General features: G+C 39.1%; 1 protein-coding gene across 3 annotated transcripts in view; it reads left to right on the top strand.

Annotated features, from left to right (window-relative positions):
• The window catches only part of L3MBTL3 (L3MBTL histone methyl-lysine binding protein 3), an 87,212-nt gene that overhangs the window by 19,362 nt on the left and 46,217 nt on the right, over positions 1 to 21,633 (top strand). For all 3 annotated transcript variants that reach the window (XM_050894418.1, XM_050894420.1, XM_050894419.1), the window contains exons 3-9: positions 5,011 to 5,122; positions 7,371 to 7,530; positions 8,542 to 8,680; positions 9,952 to 10,036; positions 12,344 to 12,435; positions 16,180 to 16,284; positions 17,939 to 18,074. In XM_050894418.1, the coding sequence (XP_050750375.1) occupies positions 5,011 to 5,122; positions 7,371 to 7,530; positions 8,542 to 8,680; positions 9,952 to 10,036; positions 12,344 to 12,435; positions 16,180 to 16,284; positions 17,939 to 18,074 (829 nt within the window). The remainder of the gene's footprint in view (positions 1 to 5,010; positions 5,123 to 7,370; positions 7,531 to 8,541; positions 8,681 to 9,951; positions 10,037 to 12,343; positions 12,436 to 16,179; positions 16,285 to 17,938; positions 18,075 to 21,633) is intronic.

Genomic DNA, 21,633 nt, shown 5'->3' with positions numbered 1-21,633 from the left:
ATTTTGCAGGTTTCTTCTAAGCTAGTCCACAGCACACTGCTGTGGGGTCAAGATAAGTTTTGTTCCTGAAGTTACTGTCAGTATGCAGCAACAATTGTCTTTGTTGCAATGAAATCTTTGTCCTTATCTTGCCCAGTAGATGGTAGTGTTGGCTGGTTTTTCTAATTTATTTTAAAGCAGTGCATTAAGATGAGTGGGGTTTTTTCTTCTTTTTTGTCCTTTGTACTTCAATTGTCCTTCCTTTTTCTTCCTTTTTATTTCTGCCTATTCTCCCAGGTAATATTTTTACCTTGTATAAAACAATAGCAGCCTTTATTCTGATTTGATCTCTGTGGGTACTGATGAGATCTTGTACACTCTTAAAAGGGCACAAGTAACAGCAAACGGAGATAGTCTGATCTTTGTTGCTCTGAATTAGACACATGCAACAGCAGGGACTTAATTTGAAACTAGATTGTAAATGTTTCTTCCCAATAGGTTTGAGTTTCTAAGAATTAATCTGCAATATGGTAGACATTTCGCATTGTTTGCAAATGTATTTTTATCCCACATAGTGATAAATACACAGAGTATTTTTATGAAATGTGGAAAAAGAGAACTGAAAGCCCTTTTAACATATAATTCCCCCTACATAAAACTACAGAGTGCCTTCCAGCCTGCATGATAAGGCAAAGAATTTCCATTAGAAAGGGAAAGGTCCTAAAGCCACTAGAGGAGGGACAGCAGAAGTCCACCTGCGGTGTTATGCTTAGTCACGTTCACTGAGAGAAGGTGAATTTCCATGGTTGAGTCCAGCACATGGTGGGCAAAGAATGATGGGCTGATGAAGAAGATGGAGCACCGTTTTCATACGAAGAACAGAAGGAGCTTGTGCTTAGCCTAATAAAATCAAGTTTGGGGGTACATAATTCCTTGCTTCAAATGTATACCCAGAGAGTAAGCACTAGGGTACTAGAGCTATGTAATCCATAGGGCAATGTTGGGTTAAGAACAAATGGGTATAAACTGACTATGAATAAATGTACATGAAAAGTTAGAAGAAGATTTTTCGAGAAAGAAATTCAGGAATGGACTTTCAGTGGAGGCACTGGTAACAGAAAATCTCGCCGCTTCTCCATTGCAGCTGAAACATTTATGAAATACTTTGTGTGATACTGTTGCCTGCAATAAACAAAGACTTCGTCTCAGTGACTTATGATACTTGTTCCAGTCCTGTGTAAGTTTTAATGCAATTTTAATTTTTTAAAAAATGTTTATTGAGGGTAATTTTGATTCCTGTAGAAGAACTTAGCATGTGGACAGACAGAAATGGTTCAGAAAGTATTTATAATGTTTGATTTTTATTTATTTAAGCCTTGATTTCCCTCAATGTGTTCTTCGTTTGTGGAAGGAATATTAAAATGTTCCTGGGGATTAAATTAACAATCATATAAGCTGAAGTCCTGGTATGTCAGGGCATCGTTTCCTGAGAATGTGAAAATGTATCTCAGCTCTGAGTGGAAGGAATCTCTAATGATGTTTAGATGGAAGCTGCTGTTTAATTCCCTTGTGGAAATTTAATTTCCTTGTGGACACTGCTAAACAAGGCAACTGAGGAAGTACTGTGTTGTATACTTACCCACTAACAGTTGGACTCATCCTGCCAACTCAGTTTATGATATATTTGTGTTAAAAGAACTGCAGGAACTTGAAAATGTGTATTTTTGCCCTTGTTGCTCACCTGTACGTGAAACTTAGGAAGTTAAATTTTCTATCCAAGTGTTGTATTTATTCCTGTTTATCTTACTGTGGGTTCGCTCATGAAAGCTGTTGAGGTTTCTTTCTCTTCTTTGCCTTCTGATCTTTTAAGACGATTGGCTCCATCGGGTGGGATAGAGAATTATCTTCTTAAGAAGTTACTTTAAATTTGCAAACAGGCATTTGACAAAAGTCAAGTGGATTAAATTCATACCCAACAAGCTTTATAATTTATTCTCTTTTAAACATTGAAGTGACAAAAATCAGGCTTCTTTGTGAGATTATTTAAAAAGTACTTGATAATGGCGTGACTTTGTTTCCATCAATGGGAATTTTACTGTTTGCTTTAATGAAGACAGGTTTAAGGAAAATCCCTTCATCCAATGCAAATTTATGTATTTGCTTAAGGAGATTTGTGACTTAAAACCAAATTTTTACTTCTCAGAAAGCTATGGATCCATCCTCAGAAGTTAGCTCAATGGCACTGTTTCCTGCCCTCTGTATCACATGCTGCAAACTTCCAGACTGTCAAGACACCTAGGGAAGTATATGCGAGGACTGCTCTTACTGTATTTTAGCTTGGATCACCAAAAATAGAGGAAATACTGTGACAGAACCTTTATCTTTAGTTCTTTTGTTGCCTACTTTCTAAGTAGAAGAGGCTTACGAAAGTGTTGAATTTTTTCATAGACACATAAACCACTATTAATCTAGATCCTTTTTTGTCATACTTCCAACAGTAGACACTAGTTGGCACATTGCTCTGGCAGCTTTTATTCTGTGATGGCTTTGTGCAGCATGCTGCTCTGTACATCTATTTATCCTGTTTTTAAGCAATTAACCTCTGTCACAAGTTTTTCATTGCTTTTCCTCCCCAGCTAAAACCAGAGTATGACTCCCCAGTTCTGAGGTATTTTTCCGGTCAGCTACGGAGAGCTCAGCGCGCACAGTAATGCTGAAGCTGTAGCTGGGGAAGCAGTGAGCGAAAGCAGACATATCTGCTTCAAGTTTGTGTCCGAACAGGAGCTGGAGGCCTCTGACACTGATAAAGGGGAGGCTGCAGGCAAAACCAGGAGATACAGAGGTCAGATGAGGCAGTGGCCCAGTAGCGTTGTGATGCCCTCCTGCCTGCTAAGGCAGTAGCAAGTGGTTACTCTCCATCACTGAGCCCATCTTAGCGTGGTGGCCCGACTGTTGAAGAGTTGCTTCCTTAATGGTTCGGCTCTCGCTGCTGTAAACAGCCTCCAGTGAAAGGGTAGCTGGGAGCAGCCTTCCCTGCAGTCGTCTGTCTTTCATCATTTGATGCCTGTCAGTCAGACTTCTGAAGCCAGAAGGGCTGGCGAGTCGCTACACTAGCTAGGGTGACATCCTTGGGTACCACAGGAGGCCTTGGTGGAGGAGGAACGTATGTATAGTGTCAGGGCTGAACATCGATTGGATCATGCAGAAATATCCCAGGTATTAATTGAACTGTTCAGAAATACCTTCGGTGGTGGATGTTCTGGCTGATACTGTATGAAGGTGCAGGAGAGTGTTTCCAGAAGTTGGTTAGTAACCTCCCTGTGACCTGTCGGTTGGTGGGCTGCAGCACCGTGTTTTAGTCTGTGCTCACAGCCTGCTTGCTGAGCCAGCTGTTGCAGAGTTAGAGCTCTTGGAAGCAAGGAAGGTTTTCCCCCTGGTGTCCACCTGTTGCAGAGGCAGCAAAGCACAAATAGCAAAAATGAGCTTAACCAAAATAGGAACCAGGCTGGCCGCGTAAGTCATCCGTAAGACACAAGGATCCTCTTCCGAATGGTAGCACCACTGCTTTTCTTTGGGTGGAACAGCATGAATGTCTGTCCACAAACTGGAGTATGAGCATGTGGTGTTACTGCATTTGGTTGCTTTTCAAAGCTGGACTCCTCGTCTTTCAGTCCAGATGGATTTATCGACAGTTTGTCCACACTTGCATATCTGTTGTGAGTGTAGCTAATCTCAAGTAAAAATCTTGGCTCTAGAAGTCATACGACTGTGTGAGATTCTCGTCTTCTTCCTCTCCCTCCCCTCAGCTTATTATTTCTGAGCTGCTCGCATTCCTTAGGACCTGGTGGCTCTTTGCAAATGCTGGGGCTGGAAGGACTGTGTTAGTGAAAGCACACTGTTTTGGTATGCGTGACGGGGCTCACCTTTGCTTTCAGTCAGAATGGCTTATTTTTGGTACTACATCATAGCAGGGTCCAAAGTGAGTGGGAGTGATTCATCCTGCAGCCTCCGGAGGCACAGAGAAGATCAATGTAGTGCCAAGCAATTGTTCCCCTTCTCATTTTCCCAAGGTAAAGTTGCCTGACCAGAGAAACAGAAATAGGCTTCATGCTACTGCCCTGAAGGAATATTCTTTCAGGTGGGTGCTGGGGAGCTTTGAAAGACTCTCTCAGGCATAATTTTTCCTGTTGATCTCTGTTGGTGAGAGCACCTCACTGCTAGAGACCTGTCCTCTGTGGCAAAGCTCAGAGAGTTACACCTCTTCGCTGTTCAGAGCAGACTATCACGGACAAAACGCTGCGTTGAGTTCAACTCATGTAACCAGCTGGGCCTGCAAATCAAGTAGTGACTGGGAAGCTGAAGTTTATTTTCATCTGGTGGTGCTGTAATCATTACAGCATTTGGAATACACTTTTCTGCTGGCAGCAGAATGGATATAACTCGTGGTGCTCCTATGTAAGCACAGCGTGTGGGGTATTGTTGAGCCTTGCTTCTGGCTGACAGTAATATCACGTTCAGCATGTAATTAAACAGCTCATAAACTGCCTTGAGATGTTTGTTTATGTGCACTTTAAAGTAGAGAAGTACTGTGTTTTCGGAGGATGTTGAAATTTCTGTACTCTGTGAAGCATTTGTAGTTGATGTTCAGTTCTCTTTTCCTTGACGAAAATACTCAGTGACTGGAGTGTGTTATTTTGCTGGCAATGAATAGTGTGCGGTTAGGAGATTTTCCCATGAATTTCTGTTACTGATTTTTTGATTCTTGTGTATTAGATATCGATCTGCATGTGGAGGCATCTATATCAATATCTATTGCAAATTAATGTTTTTAGATAATAAAATGAGTTTGCATTTTGCTTGATAGAAACAAGAAAGGCTTGTTTCCAGTTCCTTGGGGATAAGTAGAAACACACAGAAATTAGATAATATGCTGAGGACACCATGTAGAAAATATCTTGGTGAATAGAAGATGCCAAAAGAGAGTAGTAGTAAATTTTTACTATACTCTATGCCATTTGTTTTGTCTTACAGTTTAGAGTGAATGAATTTGGGGCCCTGGAAGTGATTACAGATGAAACTGAGATGGAAAGTGTTAAAAAGGCAACTGCTACCACAACCTGGATGGTTCCAACTGCTCAAGAAGGTCAGTTAAGAGGCAGTAAACGTTTTCTGTGGTAGACTGTATTTTGTTTAATCTATCAGTTTTTCCTAAAGATTGCCCCCCAAAATAAAAAAAAAACTTATTTGCTTTAATGCACAGAGTATCTCTGATGATATTACCTGTTTCTTGGGGTGTGAATAAGTATGAAAATAAATGCATTGTAAGTTAAAAGGAAATAATTCCACCGTTAAACATCTGAAGTTCAATTACAGCCACAATTTTTTCTAACAGTAATTTTTTCTAAGTTTAGAAACAGTATTTTCCCTCTATTTAATTTGCAAAACAGTAAATTTCTTACTTTAAATTATTGAGAATTTTTTAGATGTTATTTTTGTTGAGCTGGTTCTCCAGACTGCCCACAAACTTTACTAACTGCCTACAGTTCATTTGTGACCGAAGTACTGTGCACTGTAAACCGCCTTCACATGACACTGGCTGCTGCTCAGCTGCTACCACCGATGTCAATGTGTGTCTGCACTGTTGCCTTGCTCCTGCAGACCATGATTTTTTACAGTATTAAAATTAGTGTGTAGTAACCATTTATGTTTATCTGGAATGATAAAATTCTTATAATTGTAGTATCTGTCTACCAAATAAGGTGTTTTCTGGATTTAAAATACTGATGTAAGGAAACACCTTTTTTGTTCAAGGAAAGTTGGTTTACATGGTCATAAATTCTGAAAATCTTGATCCACTGACTCCAGCAATGATGGAGTAGTGTGAAAGAGAATATCAAGAATATCACAACTGGTTTTGTGATTACTTACAACTACCTAGTTTTTTTCCTTGATGATATTGTATTTTATCAATTTTCTTTTAAAATATATGTTCTCTAAGTCCTTTGAAAAGCAGACTTCAAAATTTTTGGTTTAATAATCATCAGTATAAGCACGATAAGCAAAGTCAATGAAAGTTTTCCTTTGCTACTCCCCCACCATTAAGTCCTGATTGTCGTGTGACATGACTTTTGTGAATAGGTGAAACATTTGCACCAGTGGGAAGGTAGTTTGGGCCTCACCTGTGAGGTCTGAAGCTTTAGACCCCAGCTACTCTGTTCTGTAGGTCTGTCTCCAAGGCAATGATTCAAGATTCAAATCTGTGATGAGAGTGGCAACAGTGTGATAGCATAGTAGCACAACAGGTTCTCTCCTTAGACTGAGATCACGGTTATCTACAGTAAAGCATACAACTTCATCCCCTACGGTCTGGTAAACCTAAAAAAAAAAAAATGTTGCTACTGAATTAAAATGTGTTTATGGACACATAAACATACCAAGTAAGCATCCTACTACTGCCTTACACTGTCCTTGATTAATTTAATGCTCCCCTGAAATAAAAATATTGCTAAAATTTTCCATTGTGAGAGGAAATAGTTGTTTTGAACCACTAATGATGCTGGAGTGTAAATATAGCACATAAATTATATATTCTTCTAGTGGAGATAGTCTGCACACAAGAGTTCATTTGACTCCGCTTTCAGAGACAGTGCAGTGCTCAAGCAAAAGAAATAGTTTGTGACTTGAAATTTGCCTTTTGGAGGGGTGCAAAGTCAATGACCTGCTCTAGAAGCTGAAGAACTTAACTGCTTCATACTTGCCTGTGAGTGAGAGAAACAGCATACTCTCCTAGGCTACACGCCTCTTGTGGGGAAATTGTAGCTTAGGATGAGTGAGTAACTTAGTATTTAAAAATTTCTTTGTTACAAATTAGTCATTTTTTACTTCTGGTAGACCTCAGGCAGGTTGAGCAGTAGCTACTGCTGTGAGAGACTGTAGAATGTAGTCAGTGATTTACTTCCAGAAATAAGTTCACCTCTTGAAATATAACTCCCCCGCAAACCTTTTTCCCAAATGACCCTATGTATAGGTCAAAAATGAGGCACGTCAGCAGGAGATGAGGTGATGGACTCCGTGCAGTGATGACTCTGTGGGCAGTGAGTGCGGTGCCTGTCACAAAATTCACTCCTTCCACGAGTAGCCACATCAAGCAGTGTCGATGTGCCACTGATGGCAGAAGCATGAAATTGGTGGATTCCTCTCTCGCGTGTTGCAATATGAAAACCCAACTTGCTTGTCAGGAATACGAACCCCATACAGACACTAACTCCCAGTTCTTCATTCTAACAAGAGTGGTGTGACTCCTGTTTTTCTGTTTGCTTGGCAAGGCCTGCTGAGGATGGTTGGAAATGTATCACCTCTACCTAAGTGAAGTTACCTTTTTCATTGTGCAGCCTTTTCAGAAAAGACAGGGATCCCCACAAGGTTGAAGGAAACTGCAAAAATGGATGGACTTGTTTTCTGTGAAAACTGTTACCGCTATGGTACCATAGAAGAATTTGTTCCTGAAGGGAAATTTTGCAGCCAGAAGTGTGCCCAGCAAGTAAAAAACAAGTAGGTGCTATTATAAAGCATAGAAACAAAGAATTTGGCACAAAGTGCAGCATGAGTTACAAGTGGTGGGATAAAACGTTAATGGTGGGGCAAAGGGAGATATTAAGCAGCCATGTTTTGGTGAGTCTCCATCTGTTTATAATGTTCGTTCACTGTTTTTCATGTAAATGCATTAACAACATTTGGTTTTGTCTAACACTGATGTTGAAGGCAGTCTTTTTTTGCTCAGCATGCTGTGTTCTGCTGTCAGATGCAAGTGGTAAAAGTCTATGGGATGCATGAATCAGTATCAGACTCCCACTCTGTTCCGTAATCATTGGAATTAAGATAATCAGTAATGAGATGGTTGGTGTGGTAAGTTAATTATAATTAAGTGCAAGAGCTGTGTTATAGACGACAGTGAATGAAAACATGAGCATACTGTAGTTTCTCAGTTCCTTTTCTTTCAGCTAGTGCAGTTCATCTCATCATAAAAGAAGGTTTGTGTTAATATGTCCATTCTGTATTGCGTATTACTGCATTATGGCAGTTTTTAACATCTATGATTTTGTGCATTTTCCTTCATTTTTAGCTAATTGCTTCAAACTTTTCTGTTCTGATTGCTTGTTTAGCAATTTGTACAGTCACATACCAGCTTTCTCCAATTGGATTTGTCAGTCTTAACAATTACCTTTGCTTTCCTTTCTGTAAACTGCCCTGAAGTCCTAAACATTTCACAGTTTGTTTCTCTGTGAGGTTTGATGGTACATGGGAAAAGACACACTGTTTAAAACATGGAGAACTTGTTCAGCGTAAGCTGACAGCTTTCCTTTTGCAGTTGCTACTGTGTGTCTTTCAGATTAATTCTTTTGACAGATGTAATTTTCAGTAGTATTTCTAAGAATATATTTGGTATAATACCCTGGGACCTACAAACACTTGACCTTCAGATTTACTTGCTTTTTACTTGTTTTATGAATATGAGAAGTGAAGTAATATTGTTTTTGTGTCATTGTGTTACTCTTGTAATAGAGAACCAAAGGAGGAAAAGCTCAGCGTGGAATGCAATGGGGAAGATGATTCCAAAGGCATTCGGAAAAGAAAAGCAAAGTTACCTCTCAAAGAAGAGTCCAGGGATAATGGGGAGAAGAAAGAGAATCCCGATGAAACTGTTAGTATGCATCATAAACCCATTCCTGCGAGTATTTTGGTGGGAGTTTTGCCTCGTATTGCAATGTCAGTAACTTCATCAGTCTACAAAAAGAAGAGACAGCATCAGTCTTGTCAGAGCCACAATAAGTAGTTCGTTCACTTACCAATTTAATTATGCCTCGTCAGTAAATTGTAATTATTGACAATGAACTGATAAGAGCTGTTTTTTATCTCTTTTCCCTCCTTTTTTAAGAACAGGACAAAAAGAATTTAAAGGAAAAATAATACTAACCTAGACTTGCTGTGTCTTCAGCATAGAAAAATAGGACTACATATTTCCCAACACCTGTTACTTTGTCACTCTGCACATGAATAAATGACTATAGACCAATAATTTATTTACAAAGAAAGCTACATTACAGTTAAGAAGAGAATATTTTCGATTTTCTAATTTGCCTTAGAAAATCATAGCTAAAGATTTGGTTTTATTTTGTGCTGCAGTGTAATGTGCTCTGGGGCGCCTTTTGTTTTTTTCCTTTTGGATTTATTCTCGTTTTAGAATAAACTTATCACTTCCCATAATGTTTATTTTCCTGTAATGTTTGTTTCCTTCCCAATAGCTGTGACACTGCTGGGAGGAGCACAGTTTTGAGGGAGAAGGGGAGAGCTCTGCAACTGCCGAATTGTCAAAAGGCTGAAGACACTAGAGTTGTCAGAAGGGAATTTATAGCTCTCTGTATAGCAGTATCTTAGGCAAAAATCAGGGGACGCCTTTGCCTCCATGCATCTGCCCTCCCAAATGAGTACTTTGTTCATCTACTCAGGTGCTAACAAAGCTGTTAATACACAAGCAATGAAATAAATAAAAAAGATCAGTGCCATTTTATATCCAGTAAAGCAATTGTACATTTGAAAAAAGCAGGCTAAAGCTGTGAGAGGTTTTCCTTTAAATTATTTTGGAAGCATGAACGTATCAAAAATACTGCTATTTATCTCCGGCTCAGCGAGGCCTGCTGTAGGCTTTGTGATCTGTCCCTGGCTTAGACAAGGCTGGCTGGCTGACTGCTGGGTGTTGAGAGTCCTTCTGTCTGTCATTTTCACCGTGTTTGCTGTGATTTGTCACTGATGGCTCGCTTTGTTTTTTATTAGACATCTGCAGGTTTGTTTGAGGGAGCAGAGAGCTATGTCAGTAGCCATTTAAATGAAGTCACAGTTAAACCTTGGATGTCTCCATTTTACTGTACTAGACTTCTGAACTAATGAGGTTACTGTACTCTTTTTTTAATTTAGGAGGACAAACCTGAAGGAAGGATCTTAAGAGTCTCACAGAGAGCCAGGAGAAAAAGAAAAGGGGAAATAACAGTTTTGAAACAAAGTAAGTTAGATTATGAAACAAAAATCTCAACTATCAATTCTTTAGGTAATATCCATCTCTTATTGTGAATTGCCGGCATTGTTTCACTGAATTTGTATTCCTTATTGAATACATTTTTTTCAATTCTGTAAAAAGAGAGTGCCAGTGTTATTTATAGCAACTAAGTTTTAAGGATTGAAGAACTGAGAGCGCCAAGTGAAAACTGGGAAAAAGACCCATCACTTGGAGATTGATTACCTTTTACAAAGAGCCAGTTTATATACCTCTGGCAGCATGGAGGAGGATATAGTAAGTGTAAATGTAATTGATGCACATTTTAGGGTTTTTTTTTCATCCCTCTAAAGAGTGCCAGTATTAAAGGAAATCAGGCCCATTGAGTTCCCAGATGTTGAAAGACATGTATTAAGCAGAAGTGAAAGTTTACTTTTGTTTCCTGGGGGATCAATTTTGTACCTACAGTATGTGCTGGAAATAGACACATTTATGGAACTGTTTAGAAATAATTGCTATAATCAGTCCAGAGGGACATACGCTGCATCAAGCGGCATAATAACACATATTTTAAATGACTGCTGGTTTTTCAAGCTATTTGTATGATAGATACTTTTAGGAAGAATCGGAGAATCAGGAGCTATTATACCTCAGTGGTACACCAAACACAAACCTACATCTTGCCCTCCAAAGCGTTTCTTGTGGTAGACTGGGAGCCATTACCAGAAGTTGCTGGGCCACTAATCAGCACAGAGCTCCAAGTAGCTCTGCTGCACATTAGGCAGATGAAATACTGATTGAAGATGCAACACATAAAAGTTATGGAAAATCCCCCTCCTGAGATAGAATTACTCCTGAAATACAAATATTATTTCTACAGTTGTTTCCAAAGCTGATGTGATAAGAAGTGTGTGAGATACAAGCACAAAGCCGATGCTCTATGGAAATCACTGCTGTCCACTGACAGAATGATCTGTACAGATTTCTTCTGGTTTTTTTATTTGGGAAAATATCAGTTCAGCACAAGAGATTGGGTATAAAAGACCAATTTATATTCAGAACCAAGCACATAACTGTGTATTATTGTGCTGAGCAACACATCTCTAAAATGGAATAGATAAAAACTGGGTAAATCACAAATAAAATTAATGTGCTTTAATAGTGTTGAGTGATCATTGTCATTCTGAAATTTGTTATCTTTTGGTTACATTATCAGCTTTCTTCAGGAGAGTTTGGCATCGCTATTGTTATGGTTCATGTTTTAATCATAAAAATGCTTAGCCAGACTGTTACTAAGGGACTTATTTCTCTTGTGAGTAGCCCACAGTCAGGATCAGGCCAGAATCATACTGTGGACTGTGAGGAATCCTCCTGGCAGCATGAGCTTATGATCTGAAATGCTAAGCTGCATGTGCAGAGGAGGCACGTTAGGTGAAGATCACTAGAGCAGAGTGGAGGTGTATGAAAGTAGATACATACATGGCCAGCCTCACAAGCCATCTGTTTTTGAAGTTCCTGGCTTTTGCTTGTGCAGTTAGTGCCTTATTTTCAAGGCCTAAAAACTGTTACTCACTGATGTGACTGTAGCCAATATTAAGATGGACTGTAGCCAATATTACAATTACTATGCAAGTGTATGCGAGGGTTCATACTATATGAGCAAAGCTGAAACTGGATGTTTCTGTCATATGCTAATGACGTGATGGGGGGAAAAAAGCACTGGTGACAGTTTTGATGGCTTGGAGAAATTACTGTTAAATCACTGCTTCTCCACCCAAAAACATCAAACTACAAAGTGATGGAGTAGGTTAGGAACATTCTGAATACTCTTAAAGAATAAAATTTCAACTGTAATTAAAAAAACATGTCACGAGTGCTATCCAGTTGAAAATGCTTTCCAGGAAAAGAAATTCTCGGAAAAAAAATTTAAATTCTTGAGCTACTTTGTGATTTGAACTGATCTTTTTACACATTTACAAATTGTATATCTTAATGCTTCTTATGAGCAATAAGGGAAAAGGGACAGGGGGCAAGACTTTGTAAGTTGTTCTTGTCACCTGAAAGAGCTTTTTCTTTTTGCTAATCAAGATTTGAACTGCTGGAAACCTTTCTGTACAAACCAGGAAGCTTCATGTTCCTGGTGCCGTTAAACCTACAGAGCTACTTCTTTTCCTGAAATAAGTCCTGAGAAACACCATGAAGGCATTTAATAAAATGTAGATTTGAGATAGGTATATTGTGAACTTCAGTGTTGGGTTTTTTTCTTGAGAATTTAACAGTTACAGAATTCTTTTGCTATTGTGTGCTTCTTTACAGCTGTACCCTCTAAAGGAAGGCAAGCATGGTGTTGGGCATCCTATCTGGAGGAAGAAAAGGCCATTGCAGTACCTACTAAGCTTTTTAAAGAGGTATGACCTTCTGAAGTTTAAATCAGTTGACCACCTAAGATCATGAAATTTCTAGGAAATCAATTAAAAGAAAATAATTTGAAAATTTTACACATCTCTGGGGGAAAACCTACGTGATTAAAATAATGCTGTCCATCAGCAATCATCAAGATAGTCGGAACCTGTGAAATTAGTTGTCTTTGCGTGCTTTTTCAGAGAATTCTGTAGTTGTAGATGAATGCTGTCAACTGAGACTACAGAAGGCAGATGCTTTTCCAAAATCTGCAAGTTCTAGCCTTTCCTTCTAATCTCTGAAGCTAAAAATCTTATACATACCCTCATTTTTTCATGCCATATCATTCTCTTTAAATATGTTTAGAAAGGTGGTACAAAGGTCATCTTTTGGATTGTTGGTTTGATTATATTACCTGTCGTTTTGCAGCTCCTGCTGACATTGTACTTTGTTACTACATCAGATACTAGTTTGGCTTGTTCCCATTTTGCCTGTCATCTGATTGGATGTCACATCATCTCTTGCTTGTCCTTTGCCTGCTATGGTAGACTTTGTCATTTGTCATTTCAGTGCTTTCTCTAGTGCTGTCTCTCTTGCTTGAAAGAGAGCTCTCTATGCAAATCCACAAAGCTTCCATGCTGTTCTTTTCTCTTGCAAAACCTGGCAAAACATGTGAACATGTTTCAGCTGCTGTACTTCTGCTATGTATATCCGGTATTATTTTTTGATAATTCTGTTCTTTCTCGTACTCTGTTTCTTGCATCCATTTCTTTCTGCTTGCTTTTTACTTCAACTATTAAATCTTTTGTGCAGGGATTAGCTTTTCAGCTTACGTGTGCGTGTGATGTTGACCTTTAACTGGTGCTTTTAGACGTTACTGAGGTACAAAAGTAAAGAACTAGGATTGCAATGTACAGAATCCATATTTGTAGGTGCAAGAACAACAGTTACCTGACCATCCTTAGTCATATCCCCCTGTGCTATATACTGGATGAAAAATTAACAAGAAACAAATCTGGATAAGTAGTATCTCTATCTGGAAGGTAGATTTACATAGCGTTGCTCTGCCTGTCTGAAGTTCCATGAAATGCTCTTGTGGCACACAGGCATATGCCAGCCTTTCTGGGCACTGCGCATGGTGGTGAAGTCTGGAGTTACGTGATGACGTACTGTTTCCTTTATTTTTCACCACAGTGTACCTTTCTCATTCAGTGCATCTTATTTAATATTTTCTTTTGAAGTCTTTAGCCCCGGGGTAACTCTAGGGTTTTGTTTAGTGTGCAGTATTTAAAGCCTGTAGTGGAGAGAGAATTCTTAATAACACTCAGAAGCGGCCAGGTAATATTTCTCCATTTTACAGATGGATAAGCAAGCCACAGGAACAGTAAGGTTAAAAAAAAAACCCAAACATCACCACTGATTTTGAATCCTTGATTTCCATTTGGATTGTGAGAATTACTCTTTTTTTTCTCCTATTTTTCCAGTTCAGAAGCAGTACTTTTCATGGCTTTTTTTCATACCCTTGGTTAGGAATGGTCAGGATAATGGAGAGTCCTTGCCACTTCCTGGTACCTAAATCTCAGAGTCATTTCTCGGCTGTGACTGACAAGCTGTTATTGCTCCAGTAAAACAAAATTATTGACCCTTGAATTTTGTTTTTTTCAGTCTCCAACTCCCCTGATGTAATCTTTTGGATTTTGCATATGTTCTTGCATCATACATAAACATTTCTAATTCTCAGTCTACCATCTGCTCATTTGCTGACTCCTTTTACCTTACTCTTATTTTGTTCTTGTATGTAAAGCTACAAAGTAGCTTTACATGTTTGTTGTAAAGATAATGTGTCATTACTAAGTTTGTCATAGCTTTACCTTGGGTGATGTATTGAGAATAATGCACAAAAATGAAATCTGTTAAATAGTATTAAAGTTACTAGTCTTCTAAAAGTTGCCTGTTATTTTGCTGTAACAGAAACCAAACTAGAGACTGTGTTGCCTTAGAAGTTTTAGATTTGACAATGGGAAGAATAGTGAATAATTCATGTCTTAAATTTCAGGAAATACCTGTGTGATAATTGCTTAATTTTTAGTGTATTGTTTGTAGAATTTTGTACTGTTTGTACAATAATGTTTATTATAATAATGAAAGAATAAACAGATCTGTGACTTTTTAATTGTTTCCTTTCTTTGTAATTTTTTTGGCCACTGTTCCTCAATGTGTCAGTATTTCTAGCATTTCAGTTTTCCACTGAGGTTTTTTACCTGTAAGGTATTTATGATACAGATGGCATTAACTGCAAGTCTGTGCACCAAGATGAACTTTAAAAATTTCAGTTTATTGATTTAAAAAAAAAATGCTCTGCTTTTACATTCCTCTTGAGGCAGTATCTAGAATTATGCATAGTGTAACTTCATTAAATTTTCATTGATAATAAAAATGTTAAGCATGGTGATGTTAGGATGAAAAAACTTTTCAAATGCATGTACTGCAGTCAGATACTCTGATCCCTTAACTGAGGCCTACAAAATGATCTAAGCTATTTTTAGATAGGGACTTAGAGCTGTGGTTAGACATTTATTAGCTGGACACTTTAGGCTAATTTAAACTGGTCTGGTTCTCCGTTTTTCTTCCCCTTGATTGCGTATTCCTGCTCTTGTGCCATGTACTGCATTTTTTTCTCCTGGGTTTATTATTCAGTTATATCAGTTGCAGCCAAAGCCACCAAAGAGAGGATCCCTTCCTTCCAAGTAGGTGAGACCTCTCTGAGTACCTCCCTTGGTACACTTCTCTTTCCATTGACTGCTGAGGCACTGCAGATGGCTGGGGTATAGCTTTTAGACAGGAACAGAAGGAAGGGGGAGCATGTAAGATGCTTCTCCTGTGTTTTGTCTGTAACCATTTGGGACATAAAAAATGTCTGGCTGTGAATTTGTTAACCTGTGGAAAACCCTCTTCAGTTTTAGTCAGTTATTTTTCTGATATTCCCTCCAATTTAACCTTAATATTTGCTAGCTTCCTTCCTTCTTTAACAGAGGGCAGGGAGCATGATACATGGGACGCTGACACCTTCTGATTGAAAACATCCGTTCTGCTTAGCCTTGTTTTCACTTTCTGTTTTTCGAAAGATGTTCTTCTGGGTTTGTTGTAGTGTGATATAAGGGTAGTCATGTTCCTATGATGCAAAAATATTCCTGGAAAACTAGCTAATCTGGACTCAACATATAAAGGAGAAAATGACATCAAAGAGGCCATCCCTACATACAAACAATGTTTCATATTTCTGCCTTACAGTTCATCTTTGATGGCCTGGGATGTGGAAATGAAAAGGCAAAATAGAGCATCATTGTTGTGATTATTATAGGAATGGTGACCACCAGGAAGGTGTCAAAATGTCACTGTACGGGCTGAAAAATAAATAACTTCATTGTTAAAATGTTTTATTGACAGTAAAAAAAGTTGAGGGCAAATCATGTCATCTTCTTTCCCTTGATTAACTTTTTTGCTAATTCTTTATAATTTTCTTGCATACTCTCAAGTTTTAAGTCATTCTATTATCAACGTGTTTTTCGAACAATCATCAATTTCTCTTTTCCGCTGTATGTTTTTAGAAATGCGGAACTTATTTTAAAGTGATTTATTAGTTCTTTCAGAAACATGAATAACAAATAATCATTGTTCTTTTCCGTATGAAGATATTCTGTTTTTCTCTGGTATGCTTTCAGAAGTATTGAAACTGTTCTTCTCCATTGCAGTATCAGTCTTTCCCATACAACAAAAATGGATTCAAAGTAGGGATGAAGCTGGAGGGTGTGGATCCTGAGCACCAGTCGATATACTGTGTTCTCACGGTGGCCGAGGTAAGTAGAGGCTGCAAGCAGCCGTGGTGCGGGATTACAGGAGAGACTGAACCAAAACAGCAGCAGCTTGAAAGTGCTCACTGTTCCCTAACAAGCAGACAGAAACTGCATGTAGGAAGATGGCTTTTAAATTAATAACGCTGTATTAAATCTACCTGACAGACATGTAAAGACGATATCCAGTGCCATGCAGCAGTGACTATTTACATATACTTAACATATGCAGCTAGAGAAAACAGTATTACACTAGTTGGATGATGTGGGTTTTTTCTGTAATCCTGTAGTTTAAATCTATATTCAAAAGAGAAAATAAGTAGAAAAACCGTAAGTATGACAAACTGATATATAGCAGTTTTATAGAAGTTTGATAGTATTTACAGTTGCTTCATTCACTGATACAAATATCTAACACTTTTTTGTGTTGCAGTTGTGCTACAGTTTTTTTCAGGCTGATGGCCTCAGAAATTGCCTGTATTGGCAACTTCTACAAGTTAGTATACAACATAAACTCAGTTTGTCCTTTTGCTGCAGTTTATGAAATAATTTTTCTGATGAGTAGCTTCTTTGCTTTTGATAGTGTAAATGAGAACCCATTTCTCCGTTACAGTTTGTATGTGTTTCTAACATACCTTGCGTTAGTTTTTACGTAGTTTTACCAAGGATCCTTCTTTGGTTTTGTTTTGTGAATTAAAATGAGGAAACAGGAATAGGTCGGTACTCTGCTCCGTATCACTGGTATTCTAGGCAGCTGTAATTTTGCAGTTTATGTTTTAGTAGCCTAGGCTTTTGTGTTCCCATTTCTGGATCTCTTCATGGCCCATAGTCATATGCCATTTCTGTGGATATCTCTTCCGTTTTCTTGCGGATGGTGTGTCAGTGGCTGAGTATTTCCTGCGTACCTTGTGCTCGGCACTAAGTGATGGGTCATGTTTTACTGCAGGATGACCTGAAGTCCACAGAATTCTGAGATGGCAAACTGAAAGTTATGTCAGAGTATAAATTAAATATAAAATAGGGTGACCTTGATGTCAAGAGATGTTCACTGGTAACTGGAGGAAAGTTATGGCATTTGGCACTCAGGAAGGGGTGGAGAACTATTGTACAGAGAGAGGGATTGTGTCCTGTTTTCCTCTCGGTGGTTAACTTATTACTTCATGGAATAATGAAGTTCTGGGTGATACCTCCACTGACTTCTCATCTTTAATAACAGTTCCCAGTATCTCTCTGGAGAGCCTGTTGAACATAGTTATTGTTGAGTGCTCTCTTGCATATTGATTAATTGGGATAGCTTGAGAGCATCATTATCTGCGCTTTGTCCATGATTGTATCAAATGTATTCATGCTCTTCTGTAGGGTTTCTGTTTTATTCTGATGTTGGGTTGAACAGTTTTCAAGTTTTTGAACACTAATGGCAATATCCAGCTTTTAGTCAATTCTTTTCACCGGAAGAGGAGGCACTCAGACTGAGAATAGCTTTGCTTTTTTATTCTTTCCTTTTCATCAAATGAATTTATTCATCCAGTGTTGGCTTGAGCAGAAGTAAAAGGCTGACTGAAAACACACTGTTACTATACATGGTACTGAACAGAAGCTGTTATGTGTAGGGCAAACATCTTAAAACATAGTGTTGTATGTTGTACATTCTTGCTTTTAGGTTTGTGGCTACAGAATACGACTCCATTTTGATGGATACCCAGATTGTTACGATTTCTGGGTGAACGCTGATTCTTCAGACATTCATCCTGTTGGATGGTGTGAGAAAACAGGTCACAAGCTTCATCCACCTAAAGGTATTGTTTAGTTTGAAATGTGTGCGTTTTCCATAGCTCTGAGATTGAGACTATCTGTGTAATGCTGTAATTATTTTTTTTGGCAGAAACTTTATTGTTCATTTAGTCAGAATATTTGAACATGGCAAATTAAACTCAAAGTCTTGCTAAAATCTTGAGGTTGAAATCCCACCTTTTTTATTCAGCGGAAATTCAGAGAAAAGAAGAAAACAAAATGAACCGTAAGAGTAATTCATAAGGCACTAAGAAAGAAAGTTGAGCAACAAACCTAGACCCCAAATGAATGCTTATTGCAAGTAAAATGTCAGCATACTGGTGACATGTATGCTTAAACTGAGGTCTCACAGGCAGCTGAGAATCCTTTAGTGGAAGGTCTTAGGATATTTTCATTACTAGATCTTGATCACCATTATTGTACGTGTGTTGGCACAGGCTAATAAAAATTGTGCTCTTGCCGCAAAGAGTAAGCTTGAAATAGAGACAAAAGAGGAATGAACAGATAAGGAGGGAGAAAAAAGGGTAAGATTACAAGCCTGAAAGCATAATTTGTACATAGCTTATGTAAATGGTATACACGTGTTGAAATATGTGTAATTTGCTTGCTTAATTATTCTATTTCAGATTATGTAACTCCTTTATTTTGGCAGATGGAGTGCATCTGCACTGAACTGTACCATAAAAAAAGGAATAAATGGGCTCCCTTTTGGGGTAGGAAGGGAATATGTGGCGATGAAGGGAGCAAGTCCTGAAGACAGGAGAGTATTAAATAAATGAATGTAGTGTTCTGACATCCAGAGTGAGGGTAGAATAATGTGGTTTCAAAAGGCTGCAAAATGATGAGTGTACAGAGTCAAGAGGATGCATTATGGAGAATTACAAAACTGTGGATGTAACTGCTGGGGTGTGGAAGGTGAGAGTAAAGCCACTGAAAGTGTACAGGCAGAGGCCCTGCCAGGGTGGGAGAGGGTGGCATTTCTGCAGCTGAGCCTTGGAGGAGTGTGAAGGAGCATGTGCTGCTCTTCTGAGCACTCTGCAAGCTCCACTCTGGCTACAGGCAGGAGTGCTCTGTGCTGCCGCTCCAGTACGGGAGTTTTCATTGGGTGTAGTTCTGCATAACTGGCTGTGCAGAAATAGCAATTTCTTGAAATAAATCAGAGTTTCTCAGAAGGCTGGCCTCCACTGAAGTAATAAGTTACACATAGCAAATGAGTAGTCCCCAGTTACAGAGTTATTGATGTTATTACAGCATGCTTAGTAAATTTTATATCTGTGATGAAGGTTTGTCATCTTTTCCATCTTAAATGCCTGGTTTAGAAAGCTTAAGCTTTTGTTAACAATGAATTATTGCTGCTGGAGAAAAGTTACTGTCTGTCTCTGAGTCACTTTCATGAAAACCTTCTTCAGTTTCTCTTCTAGTTTTAAGATTGTTCTTTTGTGTTTGTTTTTTTTTTCACCATACTGAAACAGTGGCTAGGTCTTTTACTTAGGAAAAGTCATGGAGCCTATCAGAGGTCTTGCGGGGAACAAGTCAGGAGGATATATGATGGACAGTAATTCTTAGGGTTCTCGTTGTCATCCTGTGCAGCTATGTACTCCTACCATCCTCAAGACATATTCTTGATTTTGAGTAGCAAGGCTGTTCTCTGGTATTTTTATCCAAGACCTGCAAAGTGCTCTGCCCTTTGCATGGCTTGGCTCTGTCACTTCACCTCAATGGTAAACCATTTCATCGTTGATGAGGTATGGTGTGATTGCTGAAACCTGCTCTTGTACTCGTGGGACTTTGTCTGTTGTCCCAGTGCAAGCGCAAGCCTGGCTTGCACGTGGGATGGAAGAGGAACAGGAAAGAACAAGCAGTATGGTAGAGTCATGCATTGGAAGGAAGCTGAGGGCACACAGCCGTTCATCAGTTAAACATATTTTTTCTAGTTTTTCAGCAGGAGGGCTTTCACTACTTATGTTTTACTGATATTTGTGGAGTTCTGTTATTCCGAGGGGAGGGAGAAGATGCCAATCTTAGGTTGTTGGGACATTTTGTGCATTTTTCTTGGGTTGGGCAGATTGCTTATGTTTTGCTGTGGTATGACATTTTAATAATGATTTCTTTTTAGTGCCCATTGCAAATCATACAGAGTCTAAAGCTGATACCACTAATGACATAGGGCACAGTATCTTATATAAAATACCACTTGGAGAAGAACTCAAAGGTTTGCACTAGTAGCCGTTTGTTTTCCAGATACAATGCAAACTTATGACCTTTATGGCGTAAACCATAAACTATTTGGAACCCAGTGGCCTGAGAAAGGAGTAGACACTCCTGCCGTCTTTCTGTGTAGTGCAGCCCCAGTTAATCATTCCTGCAGGCTTGGGCAGAAGTGTCCTGCTTCACAGGAGGCGGTTGTAACGAGGGTATGCTCCAGGGGGATTTTGGGGCCCGGTAACTGACTCCTTGTTTTCTGAGAGGGTTGAAAGTGGGTAACTTTCCAAACAAGCCTAAGTCGATCTTTCCTTGTGAGGGATGGGAGGCTATTTATTGTGATGGGAGAGGACTGTGGGGGGTGTAAGGGACATGAGAAAGGAATAATATTGTTATAGATGTTTTCTGATACATATTTGTATCCTTGTTTATTAAAATGGAAAAGGCAGGTAATTGTCAGTGCTGCCGGGCAGGACAGGCCTCGCGGCAGGGTGTCTCCCATCCTCATGGCAGCAGAGGCAACAGGCGGCTGCCGCTGGGCTTCCAGTGGACACAGGGAGCAGAGCTGCAAAACCAAACTGGGCTTCACGGGAAGAAAAAAAGATGGTGTTTCAGGACGCTGTTCATTCTGTGTGCAAAGGAGGTCATTTTTCTGTCTCGCGGAGGTGAAACCTGCAGAGGGACGATGGATGTGTGTGTGTTCCCAGAATTATCATGGGCTCCGCCATGGTAATACTTCTGGGTTTTTGCCTGGATTAAGCCAAGAATCGTTTGCATACCAAAGGGAGAAGTTGATGCAGCAGAGGCCGCCTGGTCTTCTGAAACCACTTCAGAGGAGTTGCCCTGCAGTCAGCAGAGAAGGGGAGAGCCTTGAAAACTGCCTGTCACTGGAGGTCCAAAAGTAAAAATTGCATTGACTTTTTTTGGGAAAATTGATACAGCTCTGTAGTGTTTCTTTTTAAACAAAAATAGATGTTAGCAAATCAACATAAATGAAAGCATGTAAACAAACCAAAAGTAAATTTTAAAACCAACACTTAAGATCCTGTCACCATCAAAAACACGCATTAGTGAGAAATGTGAGGCATGAACTGTGCATTGAAGTTCTGCTCCAGGAGCCCATATAGTCCTAATAACGGTGTGGTTTCACAAACTCTTGAAAATAAAATTTCACCAACAAATCATTAAGAAGAAAGATCAAAATGAGAAGAATATTCAGATTCACAGAAGATGAAAATGTATTGCTATATTATAAAAAAACAAGACTCTTATCTACTCTTATCTGGAGAGCAGCCCTGCAGAAAGGGATCTGGGGGTGCTGGTCGACAGCAGGCTCAATATGACCCAGCAGCATGCCCTGGC

This window comes from Gymnogyps californianus, chromosome 3, assembly GCF_018139145.2.
Source record: "Gymnogyps californianus isolate 813 chromosome 3, ASM1813914v2, whole genome shotgun sequence".
NCBI lineage: Eukaryota > Metazoa > Chordata > Aves > Accipitriformes > Cathartidae > Gymnogyps > Gymnogyps californianus.
This window is presented reverse-complemented; position numbering and strand designations above follow the sequence as displayed.